We start from the raw sequence: 18,512 nt of genomic DNA on the forward strand, positions 1-18,512 counted from the left end.
ACAGGTGATCAAATACCACCAAAAGAAAGCTCTGTTTGTGGGAAAAAAAGGACGTAAATTTCGTTTGGGTACGGCGTCGCACAACCGCGCAATTGTCAGTTGAAGTCGCACAGCGCCGAATCGCAAAAAGTGGCCTGGATGGAAGACAGCAAAATCCTCCGGTGGTAAAGTGGTTAAAATATAAAAAAAAAAATAAAATAAAAAAAAATAAAAAAAAAAACCCCCGAATTTAAAAATTAAAAAAAAAAAATCTCAAAAATGACTTTTATCCACCCTGGGACCAGTATAAAAAGCCAGGAATATAGCATTTTTTATGAAATAGGTTATCAATAGTTGCCCCACTCATTCCATACATGGTTTAATCACACAACAACATTGTATTCAGTGGCATATTTTTTTTTATTCCAAAAAGTTTCAGAATCGCACATAACATTATTTACACAAAAAAATGTTAACAAAAAAATACATAGGAATAAATGGTACGCAAATTAGCTTATTGTAGACTGCATTGAGCAATGTACAGCATGCAGTAGCCCACATCAGACAATCAGAATATGAGTTTTTCCCCTTCACCTACTGTATAACACATTAACAGTGATGTCTGCCAGATTTTATTAAATAAGCTTAAATGGGAGTAAATTAGCAAATTGGCATCCTAGTCCAAGGCCTGTTGCACTGAATAGGGATTCTGGAAAGGTAGATCTACTGTACATCTTTAGCCTCTTCTGAGCTTAATATTATAAGAAAGTCCAAAAGGAGAGTTAAACAATTGCAAATATATACAATAGCAAAAAAAGGCAAATGTGAGGTTCCGAGAGTTAGTTCACATTGCAGATGTATCTAGAGTATCTCATATCCCCGATAGTCTCTTCTGTGATAGATTACACACAAGCAGATCAAACAAATTACCTGAAAAACAAAGTAAACAGTTTGTGAATATTCTGCATAAAAAGTAGAGACAGCATCACTTCAAAATAGACAAATCTATAAAAATCAGAAGCCATACTGGACACCCTTTCCCTATTTTTGGCAGGCTCCATTTTGAATTTTCTTCACCCAATTTAACCAATTGACCTCCAGAAGACCTAACCCCTTCATGACCAAACACATTTTTTTTTTTTGCAATAATGTACTGCGTTGCTATAACTGACAATTGCGCAGTCATGCAACATTTATGCCTTTATGCCCCAGCAAATAGAGCTTTTTTGGTATTTGATCACCTCAATTACATTTTTTTTCCCCCCACTATACAAGGAAAGAAAAAAAACAAAAACAAAATGTCTTTATAAATTGAGGCCAATATGTATACCGCTACATATTTTTGGTAATAAATAAAAAAAAAAAAAAAAAAATTCAAATAAGCATTTACCGTATTTATTTTGCACAAAAGTTATAGCTTCTACAAACTTTGTTAAATATCGGCCTCTTCTGAAGGCGGAAGTGCAGGAGAATATACATTTTTATAGCAAACACAAAAATATATTATATATATATATATATATATATATATATATATATATATATTTATATAATATATATACATACATACATACATACATACATACATACATACATACATACACACACACACACAGGCCTCTACAAACCCCGGGCGCCAGGTCGCATTTGCGACTAGAATTAGCGACCTGGCGCCTGGGGGGCCCTGCAGGAGGTGTCCTGTCCCTTTTTGCACCCCCACCTTCTTTCCCGAGTGCACGGACTTCCACGCCGTCCATAAATTGAGGCCCCGGCTTTTCAGCCTTCTTCTGTTAGATGAGAGGCTAGGGGAACTGGCGCCCTCTTGTGGTGGCCGGGAGTAATGCATGTTCTCAATGCCTTCCTTCTCATCTGCTCTTTGGAAGGAGATGGGAAGTTTTTGCAGGCTTCATCTCTCTGTCCAGTTACCTTTGCTTAAAGGTAAGTGGACAGGGAGTGTGGTTATTATTAATTTATTTTTTAAATTAAAAAAAACATACATTTTTTCTTTTTTTTTTTTAATTCTTATAAAAAAAAAAAAATTTTTTTTTATATATATATATATATATATATATATATATATATATATATATATATATATATATATATATATATATATATATATATATATATATATATATATATATATATATATATATATATATATACATATATATATACATATATATATATACATATACATACATACATACACACATACATATATTTTTTTTTTCTCTTCGCCGTGCCACAGCCGAAGGCCCCTTTCACACGGGCTGTCTGATCAGGTCCGCCTGTCAGTTTTTCAGACAGACCTGATCGGACCCCTCATTCTCCTCTATGGAGCGGTAATCGGAGGATCGGATCAGATGGAAAAAGACAGACAGTCTGTTTCCATCCAATTGCGCTATAGAGGAGAGTGGGGTTCTAGTCGTATTTATGTGTAAATTTAGTATCCGTTTTATTAAATAAAGCTTGGTTGTTAGTTTAAAAAAAAAAAAAAAACTGGCTCCTAACTTTTTTAGCTGGCTCCTAGATTTCAGGCAAATTTGTCAAGCCCTGTATGTATGTATATATATATATATATATATATATATACACACACACACACATATATACACACATACATTAAATTTTTTTTATATATATATATATATATATATATATATATATATATATATATATATATATATATATATATATATATATATATATATATATATATATATATATATATATATATACACACACACACATACACACATACATTTTTTTTTATTTTGTGTGTGTATGTGTATATATACACATCTATATCTATCATACATCGAGCCACCCTGTAGCAGTAAATCTGTTATGGGTCGGTCAGTAACTGGTGGCCAGTCCAAGTGTGTTTTTTCTTTTTTGGAAAGGGTGTTCCATCTCTCAGGGACTCTCTGCACCAAGCTGCTGGGTCTGTACACCTTTAGGACCATTACAAGGATCTACAAATTTTTTTTTTTTTATAAAACAGAAGGCGCTGGAACATACAAATGCAGGTTGGATCTCCCAAGAACTCCAAGGAATGAAAAACAGAGTTGGGAATGGTGGTAGAAATTGTAAATCTACTTTTTGAGCCTGGTGGTGCTTGCAGGGCCACCCAGGCTTAATTTTCAGTCGATTCAGCAGGATCTCATCCCAAAATGAAAGCCATCCAAGGCCCAACTTAGAAAATCCAAGACATAGGAAGCCAGGGGCTGGTATAGCACACCAGATGCCACCTAAGACCAATATGTAATCTTTGGTTGGACAAACATTGATGGGGTTCCTTGAGTTTGTAACATCAACCAGACTGTGAAAAAAATCCCTCTTAAAATCTGCTAAATCATGCCGTTTCATTGCATGCAACACTTTTCAGTAACCATTTTAAATACAAACGGCATAAGGAATTCCACCTACCTCAATGACCAAGAAGCCAAGAATGATCAGCATGGAGAAGCTGAGGACTTTGTGCAACAGGTTCTCTACTTTAGCCTCACAGCCCTGAAAAATATAGCAAAAAGGCATTATTGATCCAAAACAACAATTGTTTAATATAGGTGGTTAGTTAGGCAACTTCAGGGCTTACTGCTTTAGGATATCCTTCATGCAGCGCTCAGTAGAATTGGTAGGACATTATAGTAGCAGGCACTCGAACTGGGGAGAGGTTATTAGCTTGTAGGACACCAAGCGGTCATTTAAAAAAAAAAGGACAGACTGACTTCTATGATTTTTACAATAGTGTGTTGGTGTTTTTATGCATGTCCAATATCTCCAGGTCTTTTAAAATGAATTAAAACGTATTCTCTTTTATACACAAGTTGTGCTCTCCTTGCCTCTAAAGTCCCACAACCATTAGGGGGGGGGGGGGTCTTTTCGTTTCGTATTTCCATTGGGATGTTGGCAACGAGACACGATACTCTAAGGGCGAGTGTATATTCCCTGATTTTTATCTAGTCAATTTGTGCACATCGACTGTAGAGTCTCTACTGCTTCATAGGTCCTTATAGGTTCAGAGACTGTGGCCAACCATGGTCTGAATCAATATTAAGTAAAGGAAGGTATAAAAATCTACAAATACTCCAAGTAAGGCCAGCCATACATGGTTCAAATCAGGAACCGGCCGAGATTTGAACCATTAATGGGAAGGCACCAAGTTGACTGATCAATTTGGGTACAACCATCCTACTGGATTTGCTTTAGATTATCGCAAGCAGCTTCTATAGCCGCTAGCCATAATCACCGTCTTCTACCAGCTGGAATCCCCTTTCAACACTGTGTTGATGGGGGAATCTATGGGCTGCCTGAATCTTTAATATTAAACTTGCTTACCTAAAAGCAGGGGTAAGCAAACCTCAGCATGCCTACAAGTCCCAGGAGGCACTGCAAGACTGACAGCCATAGGAGAGACCAGAGGCAGACACAGGATGGGATTTGTGGTTTTACCACAACTAGGAGGGCTGAACATTGCATATCCCTGCCGTAGAGGGTAGGCAAACTGTGGCCCTCCAGCTGTTGCATAGCTACAAGTCCCAGCATGCCTCTGGGTGTTATGCTTGTGGTTCTGAGTCTTGCTATGTCTCACGGGACTTTGTTCTACAACAGCTGGAGGGCCACAGTTTGCATATCCCCGCTGTACAGGTTCACTCACACCATCCCCATGGTACTGCGTAGGGCACAATGCAAAGACAAGGTCATTTCAGTTCACTGAAAGTAGGACACGCTTTACTTTCTTTAGATGCACTATACTGCTGTACAACCCGTTTCAGCGAATCAAGATAAATGAAATGTCATTTTGTGACAACACAAAGTTGGGGGAAAAAAAAAAAAACACGTCTAATGTTTTGGCTCCTCTTCCTAAACAGTACATGCCAGTGGCCCTGGTATAAACGCAGCCCTGATATAGAGTCCAATTCAACGGATGTTCCATTTTGTAGAGTATTTACAAAGGAGGGATTCCTAAAAATATTGCCTCAAAACTTTGTATTTTTTGTATTGACTTCCTAGACAATCTATCCTAATGGAGCTAGGTAGACCATCCTACTATAAAGTTCCTGGACAGTCTGACAGATCAGAGCTAAATCTAAACCTGACTGTCTACCATAGAGCTACCCCAGACACCTGAGAATGCAGCTGCTTGATGAGGCTGTTTGTTGTGTCCCATAACCTGATCCAACCAAACACCAGCTGGTTACCATCTAGGACAGTGGTCTCCAAACTGCAGCCCTTTGCTCGCTTTTATTTGGCCTTTGGGGCACCATTTCATCCACCAATACCAACAATAGGGCATCATTTCCCCCAGTGACACCAATGAAGGGGCCTAATTCCTCCCAATGACACCAACGATGGGCCACAATATCTCCCAATGATATACAACGGGGCTCAATGACACCACAATGGTGCACAATTCCTCCCAATGACACCAATAGGGCATTAATCCCTCCCAATGACACCAACGATGGGCCACAGCATCTCCCAATAATATACAACAGGGCTCAATGACACCACAATGGGGCACAATTCCTCCCAATGACACCAACAATAGGGCATTAATTCCTCCCAATGACACCAACGATGGGCCACAGCATCTCCCAATAATATACAACAGGGCTCAATGACACCACAATGGTGCACAATTCCTCCCAATGACACCAACAATAGGGCACAATTGTTTCCACTGACACCAAAAGGTGGGGCATGTTTTTTTCCCCCCACTGACATGAACTTTCCTACTCCCGATGGCCAAAGTCAGCCCCCCCCCCCCAAAGTCTGAAGGACATTAAGTGGCTTTGTTTATATAGCTTCAAGACCTTTGAGAGCAGGCAACTGGGTTAGGAAATCTGCCCCTGCAGCTCAACCCCATTACATAAGCAGGGCACCTTCTCTCTTCTCCATTGACAAGAAAATAAACATTTAACCTGCCTGCTAACTGCAGGTAGCCCTTACAGTGGTCAGATCCCAAGTCTCTAGCCCTCCACCCTACCATAAGCAGACCATGCTCCCACCCTTCTGTATAGGATTTGTATAGATCATCCACTGTTCAAGGATCTTCTTACCTCAGTGTAGATCTTTTTAAGCTCCTTCAGATCTCCTGTACACTCAGTGGCATTCTTCATACAGCAGCTTTTGGGCACTGTGTGATTGGTTTTATACCAGGTGGTGTTCTCCCAGCTGGTGTAGTTCTTTATTCCACAACAATGCAACTGGGGAGGGAGAAAAAAAAAAAAAAAAAAAATTACATACATACGAGATTTCACAAGGGCATTCCAATAGCCAACACAAGTACTAGAAAAGTCATAGTACTGCCAGACAGCCCTTTATAAATGCTATTTATCCAACCTTGTGCATAAACCTGGGTTTTTTATTATTATACATGTGAAAAAAAAAAAAAAAATAGTGAAGGGAATCCAAGTCCCCCCCCCCCCCCTCACCTTTTGTGGAAGACAAGATGTGAGGAAAAAAAAAAAAAAAAAAAAAAAATCATAAATCAATCTATCTATCTATCCACACACAATCTGTAGCCTGCCCTGTTTCCATTGTCAGAATTGCCTAGATTTATCTAAGCCATGGGTGTCTCCAACATTTTGGCTTCTCTGGCCCACTTTCAGTGTTGAGAAATTCTCAGGCCGCATATAAAATATATACTATAGTTAAGGTATACAAGTAATAAAATGCCGCCGCACCCTTTCCGTGCTGCTGCGCCCCCCCAGCACTAATTTAACACAACTAGAGGATGATCCCTTCCGAGGCAGCCTCTGCCTACAGTTAGTTGGAAGCCGCTGTGGCCGTGCCCCCGACCCGACTTCCTTACTCCCCAGCAAAAAAAAAAAATTGTCAGGGGGCAGTGGGCCACATTGCCTGCGGCCCCCGGGCCACAGGTTGGACATGCCTGATCTAAGCCTTAAAGCTGCAAAAATAAACAGCTTCTCAACAGTGTTTGAAGCCGAAAAATATGGAAGTTGAAGTGGGAGGAGTTACAGCTAGCTAGGAGCTCCACCCCTATCTATTTTGCAGTGCCAGGTCTCATCTCTCCTCTCCGGTTTACAGGGTCCAGGGCTGCAGCCTGCTATTCAGGACACAGAGTGGAAACGGTCAGCTGGTGTTGTGAATGGTTGTAACTTAATCAGAGCACATAATTCACAAAACTACAAGCTAACAGCACAAGCCAGCTACTACACTTGTGCTGTTGTCAGCTTTTATTTTTGTGAATGAAAGCCCTTTTCTCTAGGTTCACCAGAGCAAGCTGGCCGTTTCCAATCTCTCCGTTCCCCTGAATAGCAGGCTGCAGCTCCAGACTGAGCACTAAACAGGAGGCAGCACATCACAGCAACATCCTGTCTGGAAGCCTAGGGGTAGGAGAGCTGTGCAGACTTTGTTGGCACGGTCCTTCATGCCCCCTCTCCTTCTGAATCATCACTCGGAACTCAATCGTCATTTGTCAGATAGCCAGGTGGCAGGGCCGTCTAATATTGATTGGACCCTGGGTAAACATTTTCTTGGGCCCTCCTGAATCTACTTAACTATCTGCAGGCAGTGCAGTCTCAAGCAGAAGCTGCCTTGGGCCCCACAACCATGACTGGGCCTGGGGAAGCTGCCCCATTTGCCCTGTGTTAAAGACGGCCCTGCTAGGTGGGCTATCCATCCAATAACACAGCCCAGAAACCCATGAACGTATTTAGAGGACAAGTGCTATGAACACAGGATCCCCTGGGGAGGAGAGGGGAGGGGGGGGGGGGGGTGGGGGGGAAGAGTCAACAAGCTTTTTGGTAATACTTTAGATCAATTGTGCAAAATTTTAACAAACACGCAAGCCATGTGCAATCTAAAATAGAACCTTTTGTGAATTACCTCCTCTTGGATGAAGTCCACAGTGGAACTTTCCACATTTTTTCCATTGTACTTCTGGAAAAAGAGATCCATGTTTTTCTCCAGTTCCGGATAAATCTAGGAGCAAAAAGAAAGTCAGATCAGTGAGCCGCCGTTGTGTGTTCTGTAGAATTAAAAAAATGTATTTATTGAAAAAAAAAAAAAAAAAAAAAAAAATAGTAATATTTATATATTTTTTTTTATTAGGCCTCATTGTGTTAGGCCTCATGCACACTGGGCATTTAGCCCATGTCTCCTATACCAGCGTGTTTGTGTGGCCAGAAGACACAGGTATAAAAAAGTCTACGGGAAGCTGGGGGGGGGGGGGGGGGGGATGTGGGGTTTGCACATTGTAACAATGTTTAGGACCATATGTGCAGAACACAAGCATTCTGCATTCCAGCCAATCATCCCTGGGTGTATACAGCGCCAAAATGTTAGTACAATGTCCAGCCACCACATTTTTTTTCTACCACTCAAAAAAGAGTTTTTTTTTTTTTTTTTTTTTTTTTTAGAGGCTGCTGCCAGCGGGGCTAGATGGTTCACCTGTGCCTTCCAGCGGCACACAAAAAATAAATAAATCCCCAGGATCTGAGGCACGGGGGCTAAACACCCAGTGTGCATGAGGTTGTAGCAAGACTCCAGGTTCGATAGTCCATTCTGTCATTCCATACTGGCCAACACCACCATTGGAAGGCATGTCAAACCCAAAAACATTTGTTTTAGATTGGAAAAAGTCAAGAAGGTTTAGAACCAGTCTGGCTGAGGCTTCTGATTGGACGTACACTTTCATTGAAACCTTTCCTGAGAAGTTTGGGGTGCCATTGCTAATCCATCCTGCTGCAAATACTATTCTGGCTGTTAGTCTCCGTTTCCACTACCGCGGCTACGAAGTCGTGCTACTTCTGCGGCTTTCAGTGCGACTTGTCCCTCATTATAGAGGGAAGACGCACTGAAGTCGGCTCAAAAGTAGTGCACAAACTACTTTTGAAGTCGCCGCAACTGAAGTCGCGGCAGTGAAAACGGTCCCGATTGAAACAAATGGCTTTTGACAAGTCGCACTAGTGGAAACTGGCCCTTAATCAGATTCAGTGTCTTCAGTACTTCAAGTCACCAACCTGGAACAGGTATGACATTGACTTTGCTGTGTCTGACTTTGCTGTGTCTGACTTTGCTGTGTCTGGGTCTGAAAGTATTCGATCTAAACCAGCCTTTTTCAACCAGGGTGCCCAGGCACCCTGGTGTGCCTTGAGGTTTCCTCAGGGGTGCCTCAGCAAAATGCCCCAAAAATTTCATACAAGGCAGCGGGTGGATGAAGCCTGCCTTTTTAGTTACAAAGTCACAGGTCTTCATTGTGCACTATTACGACCTTCTAGCTGCCGATCTGCTAACGATGAATGACATCAGTTGATAAGGAGGATGTCAGTTGCCTGTGTAGCATGCTAACGGAGGAAAAAGAGAAACACTGGAATACTAGTCAGTACCAACTTGTACCTCCTAACACTGGGCGTCCTATGTGTGTGCATGTGTTGAATAGAATTACATTTTAGGATGGGATGCCTCAAGACTGTCTACAATTTTAAAGGGTGCCTCAAGACTGTCCATAGTTTGGGGGTGCGCCTCGACTGGAAAAAGGTTGAGAAACACTGATCTAAACAACCATAGAAGGTGGTCAGTCATGGTAGCCTCCATATTTTTCTCAGTAGAAGTTTCTTTAAGACTGATTGGTGTAGTACAAGGGTTCTCCAATTCTACAATTCTCTTGCTTTTTTTCCTATCACCTTGGACAGAAGTCCTACAGATGTAGTAGCCAACTCCATTGATTATTTTTTAAGCTGGAATCATTTTCTTAGTGCACACAACTGGCTATTAACATTTATAACACCACCAGAGAATTTTGATCCACGGCATATCTGAATGCCTTCTGAAAGAACACGAGAGAATGCAAGGCCATCCCAAATATAACTGTTTGGTCACTCTGCAATATCAAGTTTAACAGCAGATGGCGCTGCAGATGAACTTTCCCCAAAAAGCTGGGGGCACAATTTTTCCCAGATGCAAAGAGGTCCATGGTATTGGAATTATTAAAGACCAGAGCAGTATTTTCTCCAGGAAAGGCAAGCATCTTAGCCACTTCTATTTGTTGGATTCATCCCAATATTGCTTTAATGTGAGGGTTGGGGCCCCTTGAATAGTCAGGAGTTTAAAAACCCCCCCCAAAAAAAAAAAAAAAAAAACTTTCCTCCTAGTTTTGAATTTAAGTGGAAAGTGGAGAAAGAAAAACTTCTGTCAGCACTGGCGAAGCCAACCCTCACGTCATGTCCTAAACGGAGAATACAAAAGGATAGGAAGGGAAAGCTCTCCAACGGGAACAGATTGTAGGAGCTCAGTCAGTCAAAAGGAGACTCGTTTCTCCACCGAGAAGAATCTGCAGTAGTGAAACTTCAGCCTCATGCACAAAAGGTGTGCAAAGTGCCGCAGCAAGACTTGTACCCTGTGCAAATCAATGGCCAGGGCGGCCGCTGTTGGCATGCAACGACAGAGTGGTTGCATGCAATTAGGGCTTCAGCAAACATTCTGTAGCTAGAGCCGGCGGTCTATGGCTCCAAAGTGGATGCAGCCAATTGTCCAGTCTGCCCACAGAGGGCTGCTGCATATGAAAACAATAATGCCATTGCCCCATTTCTATGTCCTCAAGTTACAGGGATAAAATGTGAAGCCATGCCTTCCCTGTTCCATAAAAAAAAAAAAAAAAAAAAAAAAAAAAAAAAGCAGATTCAGCGTGGTCCCATTGGGTCACCAGTACCAAACTGGAAGAATTATGAAATGTCAGAATTGCTTAATCTGGAGTGGAACAATTCTGACATAAGGTGTCAGTACCTCAATGCATAAAATCTTATTCCTCACCTTATCTTTGTATACGAGTCCCAAGACAAGAGCCGCCACTCCCGCTGCTAATATGATGGATAGCAGGGTGATGAACTGTAAGAAAAAAAAAAAAAAAAAAAAAAGTCAGACATTGTAGGCTACATAACATTGTGCTGAATTTAAAATGCATTTCCACTTTTGCAGCCAACTTTATTAATAAATAAATATTATAAATAATAATAATAATAATAATAATAATAATAATAATAATAAATAATCTCACTTAGAGCCCATTCACACTAGCACGACTTGTGAGGCGACTTGTGTAGCCCCAGGTCGCTTGACATAACAAAAGCAATGTTAATCAATCAGTGCCGTCTTAACCACTTGCCTACTGTGCACTTAAACACCCTTCCCATCCAGGCCAATTTTCAGCTTTCAGCGCTGTCACACTTTGACTGACAATTGCACGGTCATGCTACACTGTACCCATATGAAATTTTTATCATTTTTTTCACACAAATAGAGCTTTCTTTTGGTGGTATTTAATCATCTCTGGGTTTTTTTATTTTTTACAAAAAAAAAAAAAAAAGAATAAAGACAGAAAATTTTGAAAAAAAAAAAAAAAAAAAAAAAAAAGTTTCTTATTTTCTGTGAGTAAATTTTGAAAATAAATTTTTCTCCTTCACTGAAGGGCGCTGATGAGGCGGCACTGATGGGCACTGATGAGGAGGTACTAATATGCCGCAATGATGAGCACTGATAGGCGGCACTGATAGGTGGCACTGATAGGCGGCACTGATAGGCGGCACTGATGAGCACTGAGAGGTGGCACTGATGAGCACTGAGAGGTGGCACTGATGAGCACTGAGAGGTGGCACTGATGAGCACTGAGGCGGCACTGCGAGGCGGCACTGATGGGCACTGGCGGACACTGACGGGTGGCACTGATGGGCAGCACTGATGGGCAGCACCATCAGTGCCCACACTCAGTGCCCATAGTGCTGCCAGTCAGTGCTTATCAGTGCCTAGATGAGCAGGCACTGATGGGCACTGACTGGCAGCACTATGGGCACTGATTGTGGGCATTGATGGGGGACACTGATGGCGGGCACTGTGGGCACTGATGGGGGGGCACTGTGTATGTTTTTTACCTTGTAGTAATCAGGGCACTGGTGATCAGTGCCCTGATTACATGTCTCTTTGTCCCTGGCGCTGTGCAGCTCTCCCTCCTTCCTCACACTGCAGGCTCCGTGTGAGGAAGGAGCGCCGGCGATGAGTGATGATCTCATATGTTTACATATGAGATCATCTCTCATTGGATGATCCGATCACGTGGTGAATGGCCGCTGTGATTGGCCATTCACCACGATCTGTGATCGGCCGTGTCCCTCCCCGCTGCGCGCTCGCGGGAGCGCGCGGGGGGCGTGTCACTGGGAGGCCGTTTAAAAACGGCCTCCCGAAAATTCGAGTCCGCGCTGCAGCCGTATATAGGCTGTAGCGCGGATGGGAAGTAGTTAATTGGCACTACTGAAATCGCTCCGAATTCAGAAAAGGGCCCTGTACTACTTTGAGGCGACCTGTGATCCGACCTGTCCCATATACTTCAATGGGAGTCGCCTCCTTATCTTAATTGAAGCGACTTGTTATCAGACTTTCCAGGAAGGAGAAAGATTAGCCAGGCATTCCCCACAGACAAAGTCGCCTGTCTCTTCAAAGTAGTGCACAAGTCTCCAAACAAGTCTCCAAACAAGTCTCTTCAAGTCTCTTCAAGTCTCCTCAAGTCTCCTCAAGTCTCCTCAAGTCTCCTCAAGTCTCCTCAAGTCTCCTCAAGTCTCCTCAAGTCTCCTCAAGTCTCCTCAAGTCTCTTCAAGTCTCTTCAAGTCTCTTCAAGTCTCTTCAAGTCTCCTCAAGTCTCCTCAAGTCTCCTCAAGTCTCCTCAAGTCTCCTCAAGTCTCTTCAAGTCTCCTCAAGTCTCCTCAAGTCTCCTCAAGTCTCTTCAAGTCTCTTCAAGTCTCCTCAAGTCTCCTCAAGTCTCTTCAAGTCTCTTCAAGTCTCTTCAAGTCTCCTCAAGTCTCCTCAAGTCTCCTCAAGTCTCCTCAAGTCTCCTCAAGTCTCTTCAAGTCTCCTCAAGTCTCCTCAAGTCTCCTCAAGTCTCTTCAAGTCTCTTCAAGTCTCCTCAAGTCTCCTCAAGTCTCTTCAAGTCTCTTCAAGTCTCCTCAAGTCTCCTCAAGTCTCTTCAAGTCTCCTCAAGTCTCCTCAAGTCTCCTCAAGTCTCTTCAAGTCTCTTCAAGTCTCCTCAAGTCTCCTCAAGTCTCCTCAAGTCTCCTCAAGTCTCCTCAAGTCTCCTCAAGTCTCCTCAAGTCTCCTCAAGTCTCCTCAAGTCTCTTCAAGTCTCTTCAAGTCTCTTCAAGTCTCTTCAAGTCTCCTCAAGTCTCCTCAAGTCTCCTCAAGTCTCCTCAAGTCTCCTCAAGTCTCTTCAAGTCTCCTCAAGTCTCCTCAAGTCTCCTCAAGTCTCCTCAAGTCTCTTCAAGTCTCTTCAAGTCTCTTCAAGTCTCTTCAAGTCTCCTCAAGTCTCCTCAAGTCTCCTCAAGTCTCCTCAAGTCTCCTCAAGTCTCTTCAAGTCTCCTCAAGTCTCCTCAAGTCTCCTCAAGTCTCTTCAAGTCTCCTCAAGTCTCCTCAAGTCTCTTCAAGTCTCTTCAAGTCTCTTCAAGTCTCTTCAAGTCTCCTCAAGTCTCCTCAAGTCTCCTCAAGTCTCCTCAAGTCTCCTCAAGTCTCTTCAAGTCTCCTCAAGTCTCCTCAAGTCTCCTCAAGTCTCTTCAAGTCTCTTCAAGTCTCCTCAAGTCTCCTCAAGTCTCTTCAAGTCTCTTCAAGTCTCCTCAAGTCTCCTCAAGTCTCTTCAAGTCTCCTCAAGTCTCCTCAAGTCTCCTCAAGTCTCTTCAAGTCTCTTCAAGTCTCCTCAAGTCTCCTCAAGTCTCTTCAAGTCTCCTCAAGTCTCCTCAAGTCTCTTCAAGTCTCTTCAAGTCTCCTCAAGTCTCCTCAAGTCTCTTCAAGTCTCCTCAAGTCTCCTCAAGTCTCTTCAAGTCTCTTCAAGTCTCCTCAAGTCTCCTCAAGTCTCCTCAAGTCTCCTCAAGTCTCTTCAAGTCTCTTCAAGTCTCCTCAAGTCTCCTCAAGTCTCCTCAAGTCTCTTCAAGTCTCCTCAAGTCTCTTCAAGTCTCTTCAAGTCTCTTCAAGTCTCCTCAAGTCTCCTCAAGTCTCTTCAAGTCTCCTCAAGTCTCCTCAAGTCTCCTCAAGTCTCCTCAAGTCTCTTCAAGTCTCTTCAAGTCTCCTCAAGTCTCCTCAAGTCTCTTCAAGTCTCTTCAAGTCTCCTCAAGTCTCCTCAAGTCTCTTCAAGTCTCTTCAAGTCTCCTCAAGTCTCCTCAAGTCTCTTCAAGTCTCTTCAAGTCTCCTCAAGTCTCCTCAAGTCTCTTCAAGTCTCTTCAAGTCTCCTCAAGTCTCCTCAAGTCTCTTCAAGTCTCCTCAAGTCTCCTCAAGTCTCTTCAAGTCTCTTCAAGTCTCCTCAAGTCTCCTCAAGTCTCTTCAAGTCTCTTCAAGTCTCCTCAAGTCTCCTCAAGTCTCTTCAAGTCTCTTCAAGTCTCCTCAAGTCTCCTCAAGTCTCCTCAAGTCTCCTCAAGTCTCTTCAAGTCTCTTCAAGTCTCCTCAAGTCTCTTCAAGTCTCCTCAAGTCTCTTCAAGTCTCCTCAAGTCTCCTCAAGTCTCCTCAAGTCTCCTCAAGTCTCTTCAAGTCTCTTCAAGTCTCTTCAAGTCTCTTCAAGTCTCTTCAAGTCTCTTCAAGTCTCCTCAAGTCTCTTCAAGTCTCTTCAAGTCTCCTCAAGTCTCCTCAAGTCTCTTCAAGTCACGGGGCGACTTTCTGGTCGTGGTAGTGTGAACCGGCTCTAATAATTTTGTTGAAATTAATATTTAAAAAATATTATTAAATAAAATACATTTATATATCCCTTGCAATGTTACAGGGTAGGCTGGGGAGTTATGTTTACCATTAACACAATTTGTAGCCTGCTGGCAGATCTTCATCTGGTTTAGCGCCGGTTCACATAGGAGCGACGCTACTTTCAGGGGCGACCTCCGAGATCGCGGTGCGAGCTGCGCGCCGCGACCTCGGAGCGGCCGCCACGGACTTCATAACATTGAAGTCTATGGCGGTCGCCTCCTGGTCGCCCCAAAGAAGCTCCGGACCCTTTTTCTAGGTCGGAGCGACTTGTGTCGCTCCTATTAGAACGGGTCCGCAGCTTTCCTATGGGAGGCGACCTGTGAGGCGACCAGGTCACCTCACAGGTCGCCCTAGTGTGAACCGGGGCTTAAAGTAGATGTGTACACTATCTGTCCTAACAAAGGTTTAGGCTCCATTCACACCTGAGTGTTTTTCAGCTCCAAAAACGCTAAAAAAAAAAAAAAAAAACGTTCCAAAACGCCCAACAAGTAAAACCCCATTCATTTAAATGGCCCCTGTTCACATCTGAGCGTTTTAACGCCTGAAGCAAAACACCTGTAGCAGGTTTAATTTTTTGGGGTTTTTTTTTTTTAAGACCGAGTACCGATACTTTATCTCAAGTACTCACTGGTACCAATTACCGATACCGATTTTGCCCTTAGATGGTTTTTTACGGTTCACACCAGTGCGATTTGATAGTTCGCACCCATTTGGGATTTCATTGCAACTTGCATCAAATTCTGTTAAATGAAGTCACAATCTGCAATGAAATAGGAGGTCCACTAATCTGCAGCTTTGAAATTGCGCGATTTTGACCCCAAATTTAATTGCAGCTTACGACTTCATTTAAACAGAAGTCAATGAAATCGCAAAAATAGTAATCGGAGCATTTGCACGCATACAAGAAATCATGCAAATGCTTAGTATAGGCACCGGTGCAACCCTAAGGCCCCTTTCCCACATACGGTCCCCGATCTGATCCGCCTGTCAGTTTTTCATGCGGACCGGATCGGATGCTCCATGCATCTCTATGGGGCAGCGGATGTCAGCGGAGACATCTCTGCTGACACCCGCTGCCATCCGGTCCGTCAAATTGGGGGGCGGATGGAAATCCTGTTTTCCATCCATCTGGCAGTCAGTTCTCATCAGATTCCCCCATAGAGGACAGCGGGGATCTGACAGCTCACAGAACGGAGACGGAGCTGTCATCCGCCTGCTCAGCGGGGATCGGCGGATCGATCCCCGCTGAGCAGAACAGATAGGTGTGAAAGGACCCCAACACACACACACACACACAGCGGAATGGGAACACAGACCTAATATTTAAATTCTCTTTTAAACAGCTGTGGGGGGGGGGGGGGGGTAAAATGAAAACTATTCAGCTGGTGAGGGACAGCCAAGTACTTACACATCCCAGTCCGCAGCTGGATTCCTGAATGGTGGCACAGAAGCCAAGGCATCCAATGATGAACATGAACACGGCCAGACATAGAATGATCACGGATGGAAGCATCATATACATGTTCCCCAGGAAATTCTCATATTGCTTGTAGGTGATAATGGCATTAATCCCGACATATGCCAGTGCAGCTGCCGCCACCTGAAAAAAAAAACAAGTAGATGTAAACTATCTGGATAACATTTAAACAGTATTAAAAATACATTAGGCGTAAGGCCACAGAGTCAAATACGCTTGTTCTCCTGGCACCTGGAAGCCACAGCGGTAGCAGATTTTTCCCCATTGAGATGCATTACAGAAAACGATGCGTGTGGCTATTGGCGTGAAACCACAGGCTGTGTTTACATCTGCAGCGTATGGGTGTCATTTTTATAATAAGGCCACATGAAATATCCCTGAACTACTTCAGCCCTGGGAGGTTTATCCCCCCCCCCCCCCCCCCCATGTCCAGGCCACTTTTTGAGATATGGCACGGCGTTATTTCAACTGACAATTGCACAGTCGTGCGACGATGTACCCAATTCAAATTTTTAGCCTCTCTTACCCACAAATAGAGCTTTCTTTTAGTGGTATTTTCTGCACTATAAACACTATAAATATTTCTTACCTTTCTGCTATAAACACATCCAAAAAAAGGTCTTCAGCAATTTAGGGCAATATGGATTCTGCTAAATTTTTTTGGTATAAAAAAAAAAAAAATCTCAAGCATATATTGTTGTGCGCAAAAGTTATAGCGTCTACAAACTTTGGGATGGATTTATGGAAGATATGTTTTGGGGGAAGTGCGTGGCGCGGTGTCTTTGGCGGGAGCAGAGTCCCAGGAAGGAGAGTGCGGCTGTCTCTCCTCCTGAGGAAGCGGATATCTCGGGGTGTCGCCTGAGAGTCCAAAGAGAGCTGAGTTGAGCTGAAGGGATCCGGTGTGCCGAGAAACTGCGTAGAGCGAGAGGGGTCCAGTCCCAGGAAAGCCTACACAGGTCGTGAGTACTGAGGATTGCCCCTGGGGTCTGCCTAGTGTCAGTGGGGACCACTCCGGAAGAGGTTCTGGGATCCAGTGCCAGCTAGCTGTAAAGGGGGTACCTAGGTTGAGGACCCTGAACTTACAGAGGGGGTACCTAGTCAGTGGACCCTGAAGAGTAACAAGTGTAAAGGGGGCGCCTGCGGTTTGGGCCCTGAATTGTACAGAGTGTTGGTTGAGAATTGCATTCATACAGAAACCTTTAGCAGTTTACTACAAGCCAGTGCAAAGCTGGGGAGTAAAGTCAGGGACTCTGCAAGTCAAACAGTGTCAGAAGCTCTTCTGCAGTCCTGGATCTTCTGGACTCAAGTCTGGGATCTAGCACTTCTTTCAAGTTACAGTATGTTACCAAGCGTCAGGACAGCGTTGACAAGACATTTTCTGGAGAAAGTCCCAAGTGTATATAGTTGAAACCTACAAGGAGTATCCCACTCATTCCCTTCTCCCATCCCCTTTATCTACAATAAAACTACAAAACAAAGATGCCGGAGTTGTCAATGTCTCAGTTCTCACACCCAGGGTGGCAGCTCACATGGGCTGGAGAGGCAACCGGTACCGGTGGCAGACCCACATCAGGCAACAGGCCTGGAAAACCTGCTACACATTATATATATATATATATATATATATATATATATATATATATATATATATATATATATATATATATATATATATATATATATATATATATATATATATATATACACACACACATACACACATACTAGTAATGGCAGCAAGCAGCAGCTTCTAGCGGGACTGCAGCAAACAGATCGGACACTAAGTGACACTTTTTGGGAACCACACGAAAAAAAAAAAATATATAAATAATAATAATAATAATAATAATAATAATAATAATAATAATAATAATAATAATAATAGGAAAGCCTTTGATAAATCTCCTACAAAATGAAATTTGCTGGATTATCTCTTTTGCTGAAGTATAGGAAAAATAATGGAGAGAGTGCCCACGCCCACTATAGACATTTAGCTAAACTGGAAAAACCATATTACCACAGGTCGTAGATCACCACCTAGTGGACAGAAAGCATAGTACAACTTGAGCTGCTGGGGTTAAATTAACTTTAACCACCGGAGGATTTTGCTGTCTTACGTCCAGGCCACTTTTTGCAATTCGGCGCTGTGCGACTTTAACTGAATTGCACGGTCGTGCGACGCTGTACCCAAACTAAATTTACATCCTTTTTTCCCCACAAACAGAGCTTTCTTTTGGTGGTATTTGATCACCTGTGCGATTTTTACTTTTTGCGCTATAAACAAAAAAAAAAAAAAAAAAAAAAGAGCGTTTATTTTGAA

General features: G+C 43.0%; 1 protein-coding gene across 1 annotated transcript in view; it reads right to left on the minus strand.

Annotated features, from left to right (window-relative positions):
- Window positions 1–568: 568 nt before the first annotated feature.
- LOC309568500 (tetraspanin-36-like) overlaps window positions 569–18,512 on the minus strand; it is a 31,752-nt gene continuing 13,808 nt past the window's right edge. Inside the window, exons 2-7 of the mRNA XM_082274178.1 lie at window positions 16,124–16,315; window positions 10,765–10,839; window positions 7,840–7,935; window positions 6,048–6,194; window positions 3,412–3,495; window positions 569–909 (exon numbers count right to left, since the gene is read on the minus strand). Of these exons, the coding sequence (XP_082130304.1) occupies window positions 841–909; window positions 3,412–3,495; window positions 6,048–6,194; window positions 7,840–7,935; window positions 10,765–10,839; window positions 16,124–16,315 (663 nt within the window). The 3' untranslated portion in view covers window positions 569–840. The remainder of the gene's footprint in view (window positions 910–3,411; window positions 3,496–6,047; window positions 6,195–7,839; window positions 7,936–10,764; window positions 10,840–16,123; window positions 16,316–18,512) is intronic.

The sequence above is a fragment of the Pelophylax lessonae genome (assembly GCF_965119305.1).
Source record: "Pelophylax lessonae genome assembly, chromosome: 1".
Classification (NCBI taxonomy): domain Eukaryota; kingdom Metazoa; phylum Chordata; class Amphibia; order Anura; family Ranidae; genus Pelophylax; species Pelophylax lessonae.